The 20,704-nt window shown below is 42.0% G+C and overlaps 2 protein-coding genes across 10 annotated transcripts in view; one reads left to right on the top strand and one right to left on the bottom strand.

Moving 5' to 3' along the window:
* NSMAF (neutral sphingomyelinase activation associated factor) overlaps window positions 1-7,724 on the top strand; it is a 66,273-nt gene extending 58,549 nt beyond the window's left edge. The window contains 8 exon segments of the mRNA XM_032609446.1: window positions 758-825; window positions 1,580-1,647; window positions 2,053-2,176; window positions 3,088-3,171; window positions 4,051-4,201; window positions 4,643-4,745; window positions 4,873-4,982; window positions 5,934-7,724. Of these exon segments, the coding sequence (XP_032465337.1) occupies window positions 758-825; window positions 1,580-1,647; window positions 2,053-2,176; window positions 3,088-3,171; window positions 4,051-4,201; window positions 4,643-4,745; window positions 4,873-4,982; window positions 5,934-6,028 (803 nt within the window). The 3' untranslated portion in view covers window positions 6,029-7,724.
* The window catches only part of SDCBP (syndecan binding protein), a 32,014-nt gene continuing 18,422 nt past the window's right edge, over window positions 7,113-20,704 (bottom strand). For 2 of the 9 annotated variants that reach the window (XM_032609454.1, XM_032609447.1), the window contains exons 3-10: window positions 18,047-18,125; window positions 17,765-17,773; window positions 16,821-16,930; window positions 13,761-13,922; window positions 11,818-11,993; window positions 10,265-10,436; window positions 9,422-9,513; window positions 7,115-8,209 (exon numbers count right to left, since the gene is read on the bottom strand). In XM_032609454.1, the coding sequence (XP_032465345.1) occupies window positions 8,155-8,209; window positions 9,422-9,513; window positions 10,265-10,436; window positions 11,818-11,993; window positions 13,761-13,922; window positions 16,821-16,930; window positions 17,765-17,773; window positions 18,047-18,125 (855 nt within the window). In that variant the 3' untranslated portion in view covers window positions 7,115-8,154. Of the gene's footprint in view, window positions 8,210-9,421; window positions 9,514-10,264; window positions 10,437-11,817; window positions 11,994-13,760; window positions 13,923-16,820; window positions 17,774-18,046; window positions 18,126-20,704 lie in introns of all 9 variants that reach the window. The other 7 variants (XM_032609448.1, XM_032609453.1, XM_032609449.1 and 4 more) reach the window with 7 other exon arrangements.

The following is a 20,704-nucleotide window of genomic DNA, read 5'->3' as shown; positions in this document are numbered from 1 at the left end:
CGGGTGACCCCATCACCTGGGGGACCAGCTCTCAGCAGCCTCTGACATGATTACCCCTAGTACGAGAGGGAACCTCTGAGTTGAGAAAAGCAGCTTTACACACCAGGCTGGCTGTTTTCTGTAGGACGCCCCAGTGCACGTCTGCGTGTTGGTGTTGGCAAAAATTAGGTGGAAATATTAGATTTTACTATACAGAAGACATTATTTGAAGCTCATCTGACCTTTTATTTATCATGCTGTATGTTTTCAAATTAGGAACCGTAATGTTACATATTGCAAATATGGGATGTTCGGAGCACATTGTAATTTGCAGTCTTGTCGCTTAAGAGGTTTACCTTGATGCACTTCTAAAAGCTTCTGTTAGGCAAGGAAATTAAGAGCTTGGACATTGTAATTATTATTTAGAAAGTTAGTGCTTCTCTTCCATAAATGGTCATGCCCTACAAGGATATCACACCATAATTGGGCTATGTGAAAAGAAAAACACTGCCCAAATCTTTTTGTTTTCTTTAATATTAAAATCGCTCTTTTCGTCCTCTTTAGCTTCTGTCAGTAATTAGGCTTAAATCTGCCTTCGGTCATGGCTTTAAGTTGACCTCCTTGTTGTGGAGCCGCAGATCATAGAATTCCACAGACCATAGCGTCCTCGTCGGGGACATGACCCTCGGTCACCTCGCCTGTTACCTCTGCGTGTGCTGGTCATTTGTAAGGGTCAGGAAATCTTTCTTATATGTTTGCTTTGTCATTATTAAATTAGATTCTACCTTGAAGATGTTTTCCAAAGAATCCAAGATGCTACAAAGAAGTATATCATTTTCAAATATGGTGAGTTCATTTTAATTTCACATCAGTGTTACGGTGGAATTTCATGTAGCAGTTTGTTTATATACACGCATATATGAGTTTGTTTCTTCCCAAACAATCGGGCTTATTTCTGTTCAGAATGCCTTAGATAGATTCCTTCTAAGCTAGAAATTTTTTCAGGCTGCCTCTTCTCATGTTATCGTGGTTTTATCTGTAACCTAGAAAGTAGAATTCTCCTTAGTAAATCTTGCCTTTTTTGGAACTGTCAGACTAAACGTCTGTGTGCTGCTTACATAACTTAATGCATTTCTGAGTTGATAGGATATCTAATACTAGAAAATCAGTTTTTCTGAAAAAATACATTTTATTGTTAATGTAAAGCATCTGAAAGATTCTGAAATTCCCTAAAGACTTTTGGAAGCTTTCCTTCCCCACCTGAGTCTTGTAACCTCAGAGCTGGTGTTTGGATTCTTGAGGACAGTCCCTACCTGCACCCCTCGCGACTCACTCTGATGTGAGTAGGGGTCCCTCAGCCCAGGGCAGTGAGGACCGTCAGGCTAGGTCCTCATGCACTCGACACGCTTTTGACTTTCCTACATTTGGGAAGAACCTAGGCATCTGGAATTAGCCAGATGAAAAGAAACTTCATGAATGTGAGGAAGGCCAACAGTGAACGGAATTGAGCATGAATTTGGGGGAACCTGTAAGATAGCTTTACCCCATTAAGGATTCACTAATTTTGTAAATTATTAATGTTGGATCATTTGTATTTCAGGCTTTGTCATCGTGTTTACTTTTACCAGGAGATGCCACTGTCGTAAGCTCTTCGTGGGATAACAATGTGTATGCATCTGCGCGGGCCCCTTCGCGATTCCACACGCAGTGCAGCTCCCCGTGTGGACGTGAAGCAGGAGAGGGCGGATCTCCCGTTGTTTGCAAAAGGGAACAGATGAGGACAGTTGGGTTTGGATGTGATTATCTCAATCTAGTAATTTCTCCAGTCGGACTCTATTTTCCAAGAAGTTTTTAAATTGAGGTGAAAACACAGATGAGCCAGACCTGGAAATTTCTAGTTTTAAATTCACATTTTGAGTATTGGTTTAATAACATGAGAACAAGTAATTAGTAATTCCAGTGGGCCTTATAAGTATAGAATTAAATGACCTAAAGTTTCTTGAAAATGTATTTAAGAGTCTTAACATTAAGCTGGAATGCTGTCTTAATAGCTCTCGTTATCTTTTATGTTAGCTATTTTTACTCCATTGCATTTGGAAGACGCCAAGACACATTAATGGGACACGACGATGCTGTTAGTAAGATCTGTTGGCATGACAACAGGCTGTATTCTGCGTCATGGGACTCTACTGTGAAGGTTTATATACAATTTCTAAATTAAAATGTTTGGATAATACAAATATTATAAGCCATTCAGCTCCCTGCTGTTGATGTGTTGTCACTTTTTCACGAAGTGTGAGTGACGTATAAGGATGTGGAAGGTCACATCTTAATATAAGAGGACGCTTTCCTGAGTTTGTCCTGTGTGTTCCGCTGGGGGTTGGGTGGTTCATTAGACAGCGGACTTAGAGGGAAACATACAGCAGCCCCTCTTACCTCACGCAGCTACGGAACTAGCAGTTGATCAGTAAATATCAAGTTAAAGTGGAGAATCATTGTAAGGCAAGACATTGTATTTAAAGTCAGAACACAGAAACACACAGTCCTTCACCATTATTGACGTAGGACCATACTTGGCCTTTTCTTTGGAATTCTGCACTACTTTACTGCATAAACCACAGTGGTATTCATCCTCTTTGGTTTCCAATTTGCATTTATATAAACAGAAAGCAAGAACCTAAAACCATTAGAATTTCTTCAAGACGTTTTCATCATTTCTGTGCCCCCGCCCCTGAGGGGGACATTATTGTAGGTCAGTTTTCTTGCCTACGTGTGATTTCAGTAAATTTTTTTGGTGACTTGCCTTTTTGAGTTTTCTCAAAACCTTAATAGACACAACACTTCCGCACTCTGATTTCTTTAGTTCACCCAATACTTAAGTCACAGCAGCAAGTGCAAGAGACGGAAGCAGACACGGGTACAGCAGACTCTCGGGAAGCACGTGGTGGTGGGAATAAAAGCTCAGGCACGTGGCAGAGGGACCGAGCCTCGCGACGTTTCATTTCGTTGGCAGCTGGGGAGTTGGTCAGTCAGGAGAGTTTTTCCTGCACGTGTTAGAAATGCTTTTGTAGTGTTTGCAACTACCTTCTGCAATGGGTCCCGTCCTAGGTGTGGTCCGGGGTTCCTGCAGAGATGCCAGGCTCCAGGAGACACCAATTTGACCTGCTGGCCGAGCTGGAGCACGATGTCAGCGTGAGTACCGGCAACAGAGCTGCACGGGAGCCCAGCTGACCCGTCCGGGGTGGTGGAGGTTCTTGGCTTCACTTGTGTGTTTACCATCTTTTGCTTTGCTTATTATTTTGCTCATCAGAGGGGAGAGCACAGGCAAACTCTCAGCTCGTTTCTTGGAGCTCTTTGGGCTTCCAAGTCTTCTTTGTCTCTTTTCCCCCAGTTTGCTGTTTCTTTGAGAATTAGCTACCGTCCAGCTAGACTTCCAAAAGGCCAGTGTCTGAGCACGATGTTGAATACCTGGGTATCCTCACACTATCGGGGCAACTAGATGTGTTTTCTGACACCAAGGGTGGAAAGGGGGCCCTCTGTCTAGGGTGAGGACACCAACCTGTCTGCATGGTGCGTGCAGCGGGCACACACAAGGCTGGCACCGCGTCCTGTTCACCCGCTCTGTCTCCACGAGGTCACGGCTGCATCTCCTGCCGTGGCCTGCGGTACTACTGCCTTTCCTCTGAGGTTGTGAACTGGTGCCGAATCTGCATGGTCAGCAGACTGACTGGGGTTGAGACGTATTATTTACTGTGTAGTTCAAGAAGGGCGTGCGAGGATAACCCTGAGAGATGCCCACCTCCCCAGGTGATGGTGGAGCCGCTGTGCTCCGGGCAGTCCGGCACCCTGCTACCACTTATTACTCATGGAGTTATCATTCTGAGACTGTCAATTTTAGGCTTTTTAAAAGTTACGTTTACCCCAGCAATACTTCATTGTATTCACTGGCATATGAAGAATTTCACTTTTAAATGAATTATCATTCAGTAGGTGGTGTTGAAAGAATGGGCTGGGGAAACACAGCTCAGTGACCATGATTCTAAATGGAGTACTGTCTGTTTTCTCCTCTAGGTCGATACAATCAGTTTAAGCGCTGCAAGCACACTGTTGGTTTCAGGCACCAAAGAAGGCACAGTGACTATCTGGGACCTCACTGCAGCCACCATATTGCACCAGATTCCGTGTCACTCAGGGACTGTATGTGATACTGCTTTCAGCCCAGGTAGTATTAGCCTTTTTAATACAGATAACACCAGGGGAACTGGAATTATTATTTTGAAATATATAATAAGAATATAAAAAGAAAAGCACTGTTTGCTGATAAAAAGAGGTTTTGCCTATGGGTAAGGCTGCTTCACGGTAAAATACGGTGTATGTGGTATTTGTATCAGAAAAGCCGTATCAGGTACTGTTCTTAATTCCTCACCTCGCTGGAGAAATTATAAGGTGTAAATGAATTCACACCAAAGGGTCATCAGCCCCAGTGTCTTAAAAACAGAAGCGTTTCAGGGAGAGGCTAGTCATCATTGGTTAAATACAACAAGTAGCTGTAGCTGTAGCTCAAGCGAACATTTGGGCCCTGGATTCAGCAGTAAAATCTCAGATTAATCTAAACCACACTCGTGAACTGTAACCCGTATCCACGTTCCGCCTTGTGTTTCAGACAGTCGCCACGTCCTCAGCGCAGGAGCAGACGGCTGTCTAAACGTCGTCGATGTGCAGACAGGAATGCTCATCTCTTCTATGACTTCGGAAGAGCCCCAGAGGTGCACTTTCTCGAGTTACTCGTGGTGAAGACATTTATGGACGGGCTCACGATCACGGCGCAGGGCCTGCTTTGGCCCTTCCTTCATGACCAATGATGAAAGGATGATTTCTGAATCCTTCTTGCAGGTGCTTTCTCTGGGACGGAAATTCTGTTTTATCCGGGAGTCAGTCCGGTGAGCTGCTTGTCTGGGACCTGCTCGGGGGGAAGATCAGGGAGAGAATCCAGGGCCACACAGGTAAGCTGTCTGCCGCTGACCTGACTCCACCAAACCTGCTTTTCCCACCAGCAGACGAGCCCTTCTCAAGCAGAAAACTCCCCGTGTGTCCACTGTGCCGTGGACGTTCCCCTCCAGATCCTGGCTGGCCAGGCCATCTGCATCTCTTGGGTTGAGAGACATTCGACTCCAGAATGGAAGTTTTTAACTTCCACATGGAGAATTAAAAGCCAAGTAAAAGCTGTATGTGCATTTAATACATGCACACGGTAGAAAGAAACAATACAAAAGTAATGGAAATGGTACCAAAGTAATGAATCACAGTGGAAAGGAAGTCTTCCTCCCACAGACCCCCCACTCCCGGGCCTCATCCTGGGAAGACTGCAGCTGGGTTTCTGGAGATGTCTCACATTATTGAAGGATGCGCTGCTGTGTGCGTCAGCGTTCTGCCCGTTGGGTTTTCACTCTGCTTACATTTGCACGTCTTCCTCTCCTCTCAAGCACTTGGAGGATTTATGGTTAATTCTTGTAATGGCTATAATTCTTGTAATGGCTATGGTTGTAAGTGTCTACTGACTGCCCACCTTCACTCTCTTCCCTCTGTCACTGTCGTGTGTGGTTATTTCTTCGTAACATTATACGTTGAAGTGACTTGTCTATGCCTTTCTTCCCCAGCTCACAAGCTTTAAATAACACTTTGACTCCTGATAGAAATGGAAGTAAACCAGCAAACTCACACCAATTCCCTACTTCTCTCATCTGCTGCCTGCCTTTTGTCACAGGTGTATATAATATTTGTATTCTGTTCTGCAATTCCCAGTTGCTTTAGCTTTACATTCAAATAGTTTCTTGTTCCTCCCAAGTTCCTTGTACTGAGTAGTTATTCTGAGTTCATGCAGACTGTATTATAGGACAAGACCACGTGGTACCTCCTGGTCAGCTCACCCCCTAACCACACGTCTCTTCTCGCAGGTGCCGTAACGTGTATGTGGATGAACGACCAGTGTAGCAGTGTCATCACGGGAGGGGAAGACAGACAACTTATGTTTTGGAAATTGCAGTATTAAGTGCCTTTTCCTCGAATATTATTGAACTCTATGTAACGCTTTTTTAAACCAAACTTTTAAACGAACTGGTGAATGTGCAATTAGAGTAGTTAGAAGTCTTACCACATGAGAAATTAGTGGTTTTAAACTTTATGAATCATGGTGACTTCACTGAAAGCCATTAGTTGTCATGCTCTAAGGCAGATGGAGGTGTGGCAGTACTGGGGAGAAAAACGTTAACACTTGTTAGGCAGGTGGTCAGCCCAGGATGACGATGGTCAGAAGCCAAGTTTGGGTGGCAAAGAGCATAGCTAAGAGAGACTAAACCAGCTGGGGAAACTTCCCAAAAGCACTGAACAATTTAAGGACTTTCCAAGAAAATGTGAGTGTTCTCTGCTGCCGAGTCACCGTTCTGTCTTCCTACTCGGCACAACTGCTGCCCACTGGGTTTCGGGATGTGTGTCCACGGAGTGCTTACTTTCTGTAACCGACTGGCCCCGATTCTAAGAACCTGGGGAAGGATTAGCAGTTCTTGGGAACAGTTTATTTCATTATAGCTATTAAATGCCCATCTTTTCTATGACATTAAAAATATTTTTCTGTAATGAAAGCAGTTTTCATTTTCTCATTTAAATGATTTATTAACGAAGTACTGGGTACTTCAAGTACTGATCCTTCTAGAAAACCATACTGAGTACCGTGAACATCCTCCTCTGCTTCAGTAACTATCTTCAGGCCAAAGTCCAGATAACGAGGTAGAGAATCAAACTGAGAAACGTGCCGTGCTTGGCTTTTCTGAATTTCACACGAGGTAAGCTGTGAAGCAGTAGCACTGACGACCTCTGAACCGCAGCAAGTATGTGACCTAAGATCTTTCTACACCGTTTACAAGCCCTGGTGTATGCTGAATGTTAACTATGACTCGGCCTGGGTGCCCCCAGGGAGAGCAGTAGGCTCAGTGCAGTCCAGCTTCCCGGCTGGAGGCCCTTCTCCTGACACTCAGGCCCCCTCAGTACAGAGGGGCTTTCCTCAGGCTCCCGGGTGGCAGCTGCTCTGGGAGATGAATGTCTCCCACAGGCCTACTGTTTCCAATGATGCAATAACAGACAGACTAAAATCTAACTTTATTTATACATTTTCAATTAAAATAGAAGAGGCATAAACCAAAGAGAAGGAAAAACAAATCAGGATGAAGTGTCGCTGTCATTCTGTTTGCAGGGAGGGGTCAGGAAATGGAGCAAATTAAGACAGCCCAGAGCAGCTGCGTTACATGTAAGTGCCGAAACCAGGTATTATCCCACTTCATCTACACATGGAAAAGAAGTCAAAGTTTCTCCTAGTGAGTACAAGAATTTTTACATTACATATCTAGTGATTCATTTCTCAGAAAGTGACACCCGTAACTTTGAGAGGAAAAGTTTCCATTACACAAGGACTAGAAAAGCTCAACTGCGGCTAAGCAGCTGTGCTGCTCAACATGTACCCTCACACTGCTCTGGGCTACTGTCCGTGTAATTGCATCGGGGGTTTTAGAAAGGCAGCAAGAGTTTGGCTTTTATTTCTAGATTTGTTAAGGTGACAGTCCAAGCCTATTAAGTAAAGGTAGTTAAAACGTAATGATAGTCAGTACAGTCTGGCAGCCTACATACACTGTATAATAATGCTTACATGGAATGAAACCAGTGTTAATTGGTGTTTTATACAAACAGAACTGAAAGAAAAAAAAGTAATCATTCTAAATGCACTATGGTAACAGTAAAAATGCACATATCCCCTAGAACTAAAGTGATATGAACGAACAGCACTACCTGAGAGCCAGGACTGAAGGTGACTGGTTCCAACAGAGCTGAGCCTGGATCAGTCATCCTAATGACCCGGGTTGTAAAAGCATCTGGTTTCCACTAAAGACACTAGTCTACAAAAGTAAGTCTTTCAACTGTAAAATCAGGATAAGGCTACAACTATCTTGAAGTCTGAACAAGATGTCGGATCAGACAGTAAGATTCCCAGCCCTACCGTGAGACAGGAAGGGCCTCATGCAGCATATGCTTGCTGGCTCCTAGAAAGCTTCATGTGCTAATAGAAAGGTACGTTGCCAGAGATGTAAACGGGAGAACTTCAGTGAAGTTTGTACTGCGCCGCGGCTTCTAAACCTCAGGAATGGTGTGATCCATCAAGCTTTTCATAATGCTTGGTGCCATCCTACAAGAGAGTCACTTTTATTAATACTGAGAAAACTCCAAACTAGCACTGTTAGCATCAAGTTGGAATGCAGGGGAAGGTTTTGTTTTTTTTTTAATGAGTTCAGATCTAAAATACCCAGCGTGAAAAGCTATCTGCATCCTGGCTAGTAAAGTTAGATAAGATACAGAAAAGTCCTTGTATCAAGGCTGGATAGTTAAGAAGACAGAAAACGACAATGCCACTTGTTGGCAGGAAGTGGGTGGGAGCTATTACTGGTTTAAGAAAAGTGAGCTCTTGCAGGATCAGTCCTGACAACTCTCCCTGCCAAGACCCCAAGAGCGGCTAGCTGCATTCTACCCAGAAGCTGAAACAAACCATTACAGGTGGTATGTTTTTAATATTTTAAATTCTATTTCCACGTGCAAGGTAGATTCTGCAAGAAGAATTCGACGCTGGCTGAGCCAAGCCAGAGCGTAAAAGCTGCTGGGCAGACAGCCCTGGCCACCCCCTTTCTGTTCTCCGTCCTCAGCTTTCCAGGCCCATCCCTGAGGACGGACAGCACACTCTCACGCTCTGCTGCCTCCTGAGATGCTCCCGGGAATCAACCCCTGTGCCACCAGAGAAGCCCTGGGGGAACAGTCTTAAGAACCTGCCTGCCAGTTCAGGGACAGGGGTTTCAGCCCTGGTCCGGGAAGATCCCACATGCCACCGAGCAACTAAGCTCGTGTGCCACAACTACTGAAGCCTGCGTGCCTAGAGCCCGTGCTCCACAACGAGAAGCCGCCGCAACTAGAGAAAGCCTGCACGCAGCAACAAAGACCCAACACAGCCAAAAAAAAAAAAAGACTGTTTCTCCAACACCCCACACGCAAGAATTCTTCATGAACCACAAGCAGGTGTCTACGGAGCAGAGGAGCTGCAGGCAGACCACAACTACGATTTCACTGAAAACTGAGACGAGAGCCTGCCCACCTCCCTTTTTCTACTAGGAAACATCAAAATTTAGGAAGTGGATTTTATTCCATACTTGGGAACTTGTGAGGAGTCATCCTTACCAACCAACTCCTCTGATTTAAATTTACTTTAAATTTCTAGATAATTCTAGATAATGCCAATGTCATCTCTTAGGTAAAAAAAAAAAAAACCCAAAGGTTTGAGAATTACAAGAAGCACAGTGCTTCTGTGAGGTCACACGAACGTAGCATCAGGTTGAAGAATTTGTCTACTTACCGTTTAATAATATGTTCAAATATAAAAGCAGGCATGATTGTAATAGTAACTACATTCCCAGCTGTTGACAGTATGTCTGCAATTTGAGAGTCCTGTTGAAAACACAATGAAAATTAATTCTACTGAGGCTTTATTAAATACATATAAAACATGTCCTCTCAGACATATGTCCTCTCAGGTTTTGCTAATGTCTCTAAAATCGTCTCTAAAATCCTGACCCTTGGTATTTATAGTTTTTCTAGTTTCTTTACCAAGTTTTTAATTCAGCAGAATCACAATTTCATGAGTGGTAACTGTTAAGTAAACCGAGTTGAAAATGTCAACCAACAAATCATTCTTCTCATCACTTACGATCAAATCACTGTCCCCATATACAATATTACCACAGCCCCTCGGCTGTGTATTCTTAACCCAGGTTAATGAAACGAGCAGGTCTTAATGAAAACCTTTAGACCTCAAAATAGTTCTATTTAGGAATATGTGGAGGGAATAAACCATAAGAATGAAGTACTAATCTGAACATAAACTAGTGCACATTTCCTACAACTCCTGGATTGAAAAAAGCAATCATTCATCCAGAGTGTCCTCAAAATCTTCAACGCTCAGGTCTCCACAGTTCTAGGTCGAGGGACTTCAGAGATCTAGCCTAGCCCTGCCCCCACCCCGGCTACAGGAGCCACAATTCCAGGTGGTAGCCCCAGCCTGAGAGCACGGCCAGAGCCCAGGACCCCACTGCATTTCTACATGTTGGTCAATAACAGCACCAGTGAAATAGACAAATGAAAAAGACGCTTTTGCTAAAATCAAACTGCAGTAGAGCGAGTCCTAAGTTGTGCTCCTGACCTTCAGTCCAATGACATTCTGTCCGTTGACCTCACAGATGTTGTGTTCCGTGAGAAGACCGTTTCTAGCTGCAGAACTATCTTTCACTATGGATGTGATTTTTCCATTTTTAAAGACAAAGCCAACATGTCCAGTACTGTCCTTATGCATGGTAATTGTCCGTTCAAAGGGCCTGTAAACATAATGGCTTCAATTAAAACTTTAATTCCAAAGTAAGCATTTTCATGGATTTCCATTCTGACATACTGGATACTTTGTCACAATAAACTCACTGCTTCCAGTGAGAGCTACTTAGTATGGATGGCACAGGTCTTGTGCATCTTAGTGCAAAAGATGACTTTTTAAGAAATTCTCTCCATTACGGTTTGCCTGCCTTACGATTTCCTTCTTATAAGCAAAGACTTAACCTTCATGCAGTTTATCAATATGCTCTTCCCTTGAAATTACAGTACTCGCTGTAATTTAACATGAAGACAGGTTTGAACAAAAATCAGTCTTAAAAATGAATTTTTATCTTTTTTAACTTCTTAGTATTTCCTGGAGCTTAATTTTTCTTAGGAAATACTTATTTTGTTTAGAACCTTTAAAATATTTCTCACATCTTGATTTCGAAAACTTTATAGAAGATATTTTTGCTCTGTTTTAGAAGAACCACAGAAGCAGCGAGACGGAAGTTCCCCAGCCCCTTAGGAGAAAAGGCAGTTAAGACGGCCGTGTGCTTGCGTGCGCCGGCCGCCCGCCAGCTGCACCTGCCCACTCTGCAACTCTGCTGCCACGTGACTGCACAGGTTTCATGACAAAATACGAACTGCACGTTATAAACTTCACAACAGTCATGTCTTCGTGTTAGTCCAAGTTACTTTTTGAAATTTTCCTTAGCTATAAAGCAAAGGTGGCATTCCTCTACAAAATGTTTACCACCTACCATGTGTGATATGGAAACACACAGGTAGATAAAACAAATTTAACTAAGACGAATAAAACCCCCAAAGCTAACAATGTGATACAGGTCCACTCTCAACGCCCATGTGGCCGGGAAGGAAGCCCACAGTACATGTGCTGAATGTTTCCATTATAAATAAACAAGCTAAAGAAAGCGTTCCATCCTCCCACCTGACAACTAGAGCCTCATCCACCCAAAAGGCCAGACTGGGTTTTCTGAACCCGCAGACCCCGTGGAGTTCTGCAGGGGCCCTGCACCACGTGTCTACCCTGAGCAGGAAACCGGAAAGCAAGGCTGAGACGCCCGCTGCTCAGTTACCTTTCTATCCTTCTTTTCTATTTTCTAGAGAAACAGATTAAGAAAGGAAAGTGACTTCTGAGAGGACCAACTTCTATAAGCTCTGGAATAAAGTGTATGCTAAACCAGAATGCTATTTTTAAAAAGTCAAACTACGTAAGAAAAATCTGCACTGCACAGCTGCAAGGGTAGAAGGCTAACCAGTAACATTTGATCATTTTCTGCAACAAAATATTATATTCACAGAACCTTAAAAGCCCAAGAAAAGGAAAACGAGTCTTGAGTTTCCCCGTGGACTGTTTAGCCAGCTCACCTGTCACGAATGGTCATAGTGATCTTCTCTCCAAAAGCCTGCTTGAGCACCTTGTGTGCTCGGTCGGAGCTCCAGCCAGCACAGTTCTCCCCGTTGATCTGGAGCACCTGGTCCCCGAATCGCAGACCAACCAGCGAGGACGGAGAATTGGCCTGGACCAGCTGAACAAATATACCCTAGAGAACAGGAAAATCACCCATCATTTACCACTGTTACATGTTTAAAAATGCTGGAAACTTAGGAACCAACTGGTTAGGAATCTACCCTATTTAAAAATTAAAAAATTACATGAGTTGTGTCATTATCCCCAAGAACGAAACTGAAAATTTTATCAAGGCAGTACCCTAAGAAATAGGTAAAAAAGTGAGATCTCAGTGGTAATTTCTACCTCAAATCATGACCCACCCGACCAACCTCCATCACCCCCCGCCCCCATCTTGGAATAAAAAGACTAAGGAAAATAAAGTCAGATTACTATAATAAATGTAAGCTTCTATGAGTTTGATAAAATACCAAACAGGTATTAGCACCTGATCATTACTTAGGGGGAAAGGGAGTAAAGTGTTAGAAGTTGTGTGATTTCTCTCACAGTTTAAAAAACGATAGTCTAAGGTCAGAACTCTACCTTTTGAGCTGAAGAATTCCTTTGCCCACTTGCTAAACTATGCATAATCACTACGATTAGATTTAACAGCCTAAAAAGGTGGGCACATTCAATACCATTCCAGTTAAAAGAACCTACTATGAAGTGAATACAGAAAACTCAAGTACAATTAACTGAGAACTAAACCCACAGGGATGTTTTTACTTATGTAAACTCTCAATCTCAGATGTTGCGTACAATATAAATAAGTAAGCATAAAGGAAAAGGAAGCATGGTAAAACATCAATACGAAAGCATTTGTAAGGCTGGATCCTTTCTCCCACCTTAAGCTGGGTCAGACATGATGTCGCATGTCTTACACTTTAGGGCGGTGCCTGAAACTAGGCGGCACCCAGCAAAGTGGCTGGACCAAAGAGCTTCAGCCAAGGGGACAAACCCACTGCAAGGATGACTGCTATGGGGGACGGGCTGTGAAGAGTGTGGTCTCCTCCTCCTTTAGGACAGAGGAAGGGGCAGCAGTGTACTCTATTCACCAAACAGGAAGGGAGGGCAGAGAAGTCCGAGCTTCCCAGAGCAGCAAGCTCACGTGTCTTGCAAAAGCAACGAGTGTGCAAAGACGAACACAGTGCCCTCAGCCACCTTCCGCCGTGGGCCACACCATCCTTTTCTATGTGCAAAGGTGGTCACACTGAGCTAAGAAGACCGAAGACTGAAAAGGAATCCAATAAATAATGCCCAAACCCACAAATCGGGGTGAAGACTCAGCACATCCTCAACATTCCTGAATGTTTCCTCAGAGTAACTGGGTTTAATTTCTTCAGTCTGGTCAGGTGAGAGGCAAAAGTAACTCTAAAGTACTTTTGAAAGTCACTGTTGCCTAGAAAATGCCTCATTAAACCCAAACTGAAGGATGGAAATAACAGACCTGTAAAACCACATTACAACAAGTTCTATGATCTTCATTTAGTTTAAAAACACACATCATAAGACCACTGATTCTCACCGGTCAGTCTTCCCTTAACTTCTTCATGTGTTGCCCTATTTCAATGCCAGAATTCTACTTGTATAAACTGTTATGTTTACAGGCAGACTAATCAACTTTATTCCAAGAAAAGGACTCAAAAAAGAAAAAAAAAATTTCATTCAAGGTAATGCTGGAAGTCCCAACTCTGCCTCTTCAGAACGGGGCGGCGTCTCCACGTGGAACGTCAGATTTAAAATACTCTCGATCACAGAGCACCATTAAAACTACTTAAAGCACCTACATTTAAAATTATTCTAACGTTGATCACTTAGTAACTATTTAGACAAATTCAAATAAACAATACAAAATACTCACATTGTCTATGGATTTAAGCCTGAGCCCGATTTTTCCATCTTGATCCTTACACAAAATGACTTCCCGAATCCCTTGCTTAATTTCTGCTCTGCGGATTCCAGCATCATTACCAGTTACAGGAGCCACCATATAGTTCATGCTGGAAGCTCTTGCTACCAACTGCTGACAGAAACACACACAACCTGTCAATATTTAGAAACATTCTCCCTGAAAAAATCTAAAATGATGTTACTTGAGTATATTCAGTTGTGGTTTCCCAAAATATAATCTGAAAATTATTTCCTTCAGATAAAATTTGATATTTTGCAAAAATGACTTTTTTTTTTAAACTAATTCTTCAGGTAACTTATTCCCACATACATGTCTCCAAGAGACTGTCTGCTGCCTCGTGAATTCACTGGCATCTATTCCATTCCATGTGTACTTTGGCTTGTCTTCAAGCCAAATTATCCTTGAACGTTATAAAGGCCATCTCATACTATTGAAATTCACTCAGCATTTTCCAGAGGGTTCTTTTATATGGCCTGATCTTCAACAACCTACTTAGGCTTTCAGAGTTTCTATAAAAGGGGAAAACTTCTTAGCTCACAGCTCCACTGTAAGGATGAAAAGTGCATGTTATACGAGTGCTGACACACACAAGACACTCAAATGGTATTTCTCGTCCCCAGTGATAAACATCTATGGATTAACCAACTGAACAGACACACCAAACAGCCCTAGAATAGCTATACTAGGGACTCTGTCAGGTACCATTGTTTCAAGTTCCTCATTTTTTCAAGTTTTCTTGACCAAAATCAGTTTATTGTTTTAAGTGGACCCTGGACCCTCTACCAGAGACAGTGAGGGAAGAGCTTATTTATTACCAAGGCTTCTTAACTGGAATCTGTCATAAAAAGCTCTGATCTACCTAGTAATTGTGATGCTCAGAGCAGCAATGATAGGGAAAGAGGAACCACCGTTACACACATACCACAGACCGCAAATCTTTTCGTCCAGAATTCATGGTAATTATGATACCATATTCTAAAGTTGATGGTCTATCGGAGTAACACACAGAGCTATACTACAAATTAGAACACAATACCAGAAAATGTAACTTTTGAAGAATTACAAAAAGTCAACGATTATAGCCGTGAGAGCACAGGAAAATTAGGTAATAGGATAGAAAAAGAAAAACTTAAGAAGCAAATGAATTATTTAGTTTAGCTGGAATATAGGACCAAAAAAGGAGCAGCTTTGGAGCGGCCTTACTTTTGGAAAAGAAATCTTCATTCTTTCCACCAGGTTTTGTTAAGCACTTGCCTAGTATTCTCACTAAGAAGACCGCATGATCAACACCACGTGACCTCCGCCCCCTCCTGCCCAGGGCGGCTACAATAACCTTCCAGATAGTCTCCCTGCCTCCATCTTGCCCTCTATTCATGTGCCACACAGCAAGCACAGAAACCTTTTTTAAATAAATCCGATTATGTCACTCCCACAACTCAGAGCCCAATCCCTTACCATGCGCTACGAGGCTGCAGGCCACCTGGCCCTGACTACCCTTCCAATGCCAACCCCTCCAATGCCATCTGCTACCATGTTCTGCCTTGTCTGCCCATCACCTAGGCCTTGTCTCTCAGGTCTGCCAAGTTCACTTCTGCCTGAAGGCCTTCGAGTTCTCTGTCTGTACTGACATATGTGGCTAGCAAAGCCTAAAATACTTACCATGGTTCCCTTAATAGAAAATATTTGCTGAACCTCAATCTTAGGAAGAACTGCATCTTTTAAGGGGAAACTATAAGGAAGCATGTGGATATACTGAATGGTCAGAGGAGCAGGCAGCACCAGGTATAAGCTACTGTCAGCTCCGAACCCACCCTAGCTGGTGCGGCTGGGGCCTGACCATGCAGATGACGCAGTCCTCTGCCGGGGGTTCTGGTTAGCGCCCAGCACACGCGGAAGAGGGCAAGTGTCTCGTTCCTCCTGCCTGCCCCCTGCTGCTAGCAGCACTGCCTGAGTCTATCCCTTAACGCTGCTGACAGCAGCTGATTCCATTCTCCAGATTTTACCGACCCTCCCAGGACCAGCCTCCCTGGTACAACCCCTCAGAGGCACCAGTACCCACAGCCAGCGTCCCCGCCTCTGAGGCCCAGGTCATGGGGCTCTTCCACCATGCCTGTCAGCTCTGATAATTCCAACCTCCACCCTGTGTAGCGCCCCAGTCCTAGGAGAAGCAGCTACCTTCTGCAATTACATCTGTGTTCCACTTTTGTTTTAAATTCTTCAACCTGTCTGTGTGATTTCTTAAGTTATCTCTGTTGAAAACTCTAGTGTGGTTTCTATCGTCCCAACTGTCCTGACTCATGTAAGTTTTTAATAAATATTTGGTGAATAAATAAAAGCCAGGTACTGTGTTAAGCACTGGGGTCATGGCAACAACACAGACATGGACGCCATCTTCATGAAGTTAAGCATTTACCTATAATTACGACAAGTGCTATAAAGTACTATGGTCTTATCGCAATAATCTTAACAAAAGACTGAGATACACTATATTTAAGCCGAGAGTTTGGTGTCTAATTTCAAGGAACTTTAGACTTAATGTTAGAAGATTATGAGCAAAAAGAAGGTATGACAGACCTATATTTCAGAATGATGAGTCTAGCAGCAGCCTAGTACTGTCTGATATGAGAAGTTACTAGAGGAAACGTCAGAGACTACTATAATAATCTAGGTTACAAGTACAGAAACCCTGAATAGGGTCATACCAGGACTGGAATGGATTACATGAATAGAAGAAACACAGTAGAAACAGAATCACTAGGTCTTTGACTGAATGCAGAAGATGGAGAATGGACCAGTCAGAGGCATCTGAATCTCTAACTCCTAATAAATTAGAAAAGCGGCCACAGCACATAAGTAGACTACATAAAAAGCGATATCTAGAAGGCAATCTAAAATCCCTGGGAAGAGGTCAATGCTAAAGTTATACGTTTGTGTTAGCCACAGAGACGAGTTAGCTTATATCTACGTGTAAAGTATGATTTCATATATTCAAAATCACACTATACATACCCCCTGACTTGGTGCTCCAGGGACCACGGCCATATTTGCACGTATTTCTTCTTCATTTAAACTCAGGCCCATGTACTGAGAGAGCTCCGGATACAGTTTAGGGTAGAGATCTAATATAAACGAATAAATGAATAAAGAAAAAACATTGGTAGAATACTCAAAAACTGTTGTTATTATGGACTTTTACTTGTGTTAAAAAATTACATTTAACTTATAAAATCTAAGATGGATTTAAATTAGCAATTTGGAAAATCCCACTCTCTCTGTAATGACAAGTAGAAATGGAAAATACAGAAAAAGTTAAAGATGAAAGTAAAATAAGACATTTGAACTGAAACCTCAGATTTCACAATACTCAAGAGTAGAAAGAATTTTTCCAGATTACCTTGCCTTGCCTTTTTCTTAAACCTATTTGATTAGGAATTTTGTAAACGTACCACTGATTCTCCACTTAAGAACAACGGACCGAAATGTACACTGTCCAGTCAGCTACTTTTTAAATCCATTCAGTAAACACAGCTATGAAATGATTCTTCTGAACTACCAAAAAACAAACTGAAAGCTTGTAAATTTATTTAGTGTCGTATCATTTTAGGAATGTTAAAAGCACATACCAATGAAATCTTGGAAACAGTACATTTAAATATTGACAGTATGTAACCGAGTGGCAAAGTCAGGTACTATTTCCAAAAGCTCTTTTTGACATGCTTTGTGACTTAAAATGAATTTTCTAAAAGGAACAATGTTCTAAGATGACAGGCCATAAAAACCCATTTAACACTCCTTTTGTATCTTAAGTCATGTTATTTAAGGGTTCTGTCCTGAATCCCTATGAACTTAGAAGGAAAAGGGACCAGGAAGAAGGATATGAAACCCGGGGAGAGATTCCAGGATTTGGGAAGTTCCCTCAGAAGGAAGCGGCTGGAAATTTCAACTCTACCGACCCCCGAGCCCTGCAAAGAGAGGACAGTTCAGCCGGCGAGTTCCATTTAACTTAATTTTCATTAAGTCATAAAACACACCTTCATATTCACAGTTCACTTTCTTGATTAAAGGGTCATTTTTTGAAATGAACATTTTTTTTCTTCTTACTATTAGAGCTTTAACCACCATTTCATGCTGTATATGTTAAAAAAAAAAAAAAAATCTTGGATTCCCTATTTCAGCAAAAGAAGGCTTAACAAGTATCTCTGTTCAAGGAGAATGAACCCAAAGTATAAACCTACTTCCATCTTGAGAGATGGGAGCAGAAGCTTCAGATAGAATCGCTGGATTGGCAGGGTTTGCAGAAAAGGCAGTTTGAGCCTGAAAAAGAAAAGAAGAAACTTCTAACACCAATGCTATACAGATAAACTTGTTATATAATTTGTAAGTTAAATCCAGTAGTTCCAAAAAGAAACTAAAACACTTTAGTTTTATTCAAGAAATTTTAATTCCAAACACTTTCAGCAATATATTTTTCAAAGAAAATCCACAAATCAAAAATGTATTTCATGTTATAAATATTTAACACTATCGCATAACACATGACTTAGCACCATTCTAAATATAATCAATATTTCAGTGCTACTGCAAATTAATATTTTCAAAATGCATTATAAAATGAAGGTTACACACATTACGTTTTCGTTATTCTTTTGCTAATTAGTCTAAGTATCTTATTTACATGTGAAAAAAGCTTAACCGTATTTATATAAAACGTCATATATCAGAAAAACACCTGAAAATTTAAATATTTATTAAGTTACTTATATTTATTTCGCCATTTTAGCATATCCCACTGAAATAATTTTATCTACATTTTAGCAAGTATGAGAAGGGGTTATGTTATACTAAATACATAAATAATACGAAGTATGCAAAACACATACCGTATCACTGACATAAAAATGACGGTAAAGTAATGTAACTTATAACTGTCAAGCTTGCAGAAACTTTAAAATCAGTACAACTCATGCGCAAGCATGCCAGGAACTCCTCCCAGGGCTGCCTTTGCAGCCTGTGTCGTTTTAAGTATTCCACTGAAGGAACTCCTTTTTCCTTTACAGATACATCTGACTTTCTAAAATAGACACATGTCACTGGTTGGCAGGAAGTTGTAAGATCCATCTCTAATATCATTTTTTACTTAGTCAGAAATATGTCGATTAGGTAATGAAGTTTATACCTACATATCAACCTAGCACTGAAATTAATGCTAAGAGTAGTCCCAAAAATGCTTAGAGAGATGGAAGCTTAATTAAATAAGGAAAGTCTACAAAACCACTGAAGGTACCTCACTCTCTGGATTGTAAATGTTCTGATATGCTTGTTATTGAGTCATTCTTTAATATTTACTGTTTCATAATCTGTCACAATCTAAACTGAAATAAAATGCAGCATGAAAATCTTTATAATTTTAAACATATCCACAGACTCAAAGTATGCTGAGTTATGAAAATCCTTTCACCAGCTATCAGCTAAAAGGAGCTAGTAGCCAGTGGACTGCTTCTTGGCTAATCTCTAAGGAAAAAAATACCGTTCGGCACTAAAAAGAAATGAGCTTGCCATGAAAAGACATGGAGGAATCTTCAAAGCACATCACTAAGCAAAAGACACCAATCAGAAAAGGCTCCAACTACAGGACATTCTGGAAAAGGAGGGGGGAATGGACAGCACAGAGGACGGTGAGGGCAGTGAAAATATTCTACACGACACTACAACAGTGGCCATATGTCACCAAACATCCGTGCAAACCAAGAGCGGACAACCTCAAGAATGGACGTCAAGTGTAACTCTGGACTTGGGGTGGCAGTACTGTGTCAGGGCAGGTTAATCAACGGTAACAAATACACCGTGCTGGGGAGGATGCTGGCAGGGGGAAGGCGGGCACTGTATGCACTGTGCAGGTGGAGTCGGGGGGAGGTGCCTGGGAGGGGGTCACTGGCATGGAAACTACCTTCCATTTAATTTTGCTGTGGACCTAAAAACTGCTCTGAAAAAACAGAATTTACTAATTTTAAAAAGTTGATCCTTTTTTACACTGATCTATTATTTTCTGTTCTTTCATTCACTGCTATTGTTCTCATCCAAGGAATACTGAAGAATATATATAAAAAGCTCTCTGCAAAGTTATGTATTTACTTACTATATATTCTGTAGTAAAAACAGAAGGAAGATGGTACAATAAGGGCTTAAGGACTGTAAGCCATTAAATGTAGCACAGCATTTCACACATACTTCGAAATCTCAAACTATTTTTTTAAAAAAGGGTGGGAGGGGGATGGTGTCTGGAGGCAGGGAGTGTCCCACGGAGCGCACAGTTATGCCAGAGTGTGTTGTTTCTGCCATTACAGAAAGCATGTGGAGACACCACGCTCATGGAGCCACCAGTGTCAATCTCTGCTCACTGTGACAGGAAACTGACGAAATCACGGTTTCTTACCAGCTTATTTTGCACAGGTATGGCAACCACAGGTTCCTCTCAAAGACTCACAGGGGACAGGGAGGTTCAGGGACTGCATGATACTGAAAGCCACAAGCCTAACGTTGATTGTAAGACAGTTTACAAAATGCTGCGATTTAGTTTTGCCGTGGTATAAAAGGCCAGGAGAGAAGAAAATGAACACCACCTTTACAGAGGCATCTCAAAAACAAAAGCCCAAGTATCACCTACCATAGAAAATGAAGAAAAAAAAAATAAAACCAGCCCCAGACTGCGGTGGCTGGGTTAGGAATCTTTTAAAATCCAGTGAGAATTTAAGAACCATCTGTCCCCCTCCTTACTTGCTGTTACATCTCCAGGCAGCCAGCTTTCTGCTCAGGACATAAAAAGTCTTCTAATGGAAACACCCATATAATTTGCCTCTCCTTCAAGAGGTCAGCCTGACGTAGACTATAGCCCT

The sequence above is a fragment of the Phocoena sinus genome, chromosome 17 (assembly GCF_008692025.1).
Source record: "Phocoena sinus isolate mPhoSin1 chromosome 17, mPhoSin1.pri, whole genome shotgun sequence".
Lineage (NCBI taxonomy): Eukaryota > Metazoa > Chordata > Mammalia > Artiodactyla > Phocoenidae > Phocoena > Phocoena sinus.
This window is presented reverse-complemented; position numbering and strand designations above follow the sequence as displayed.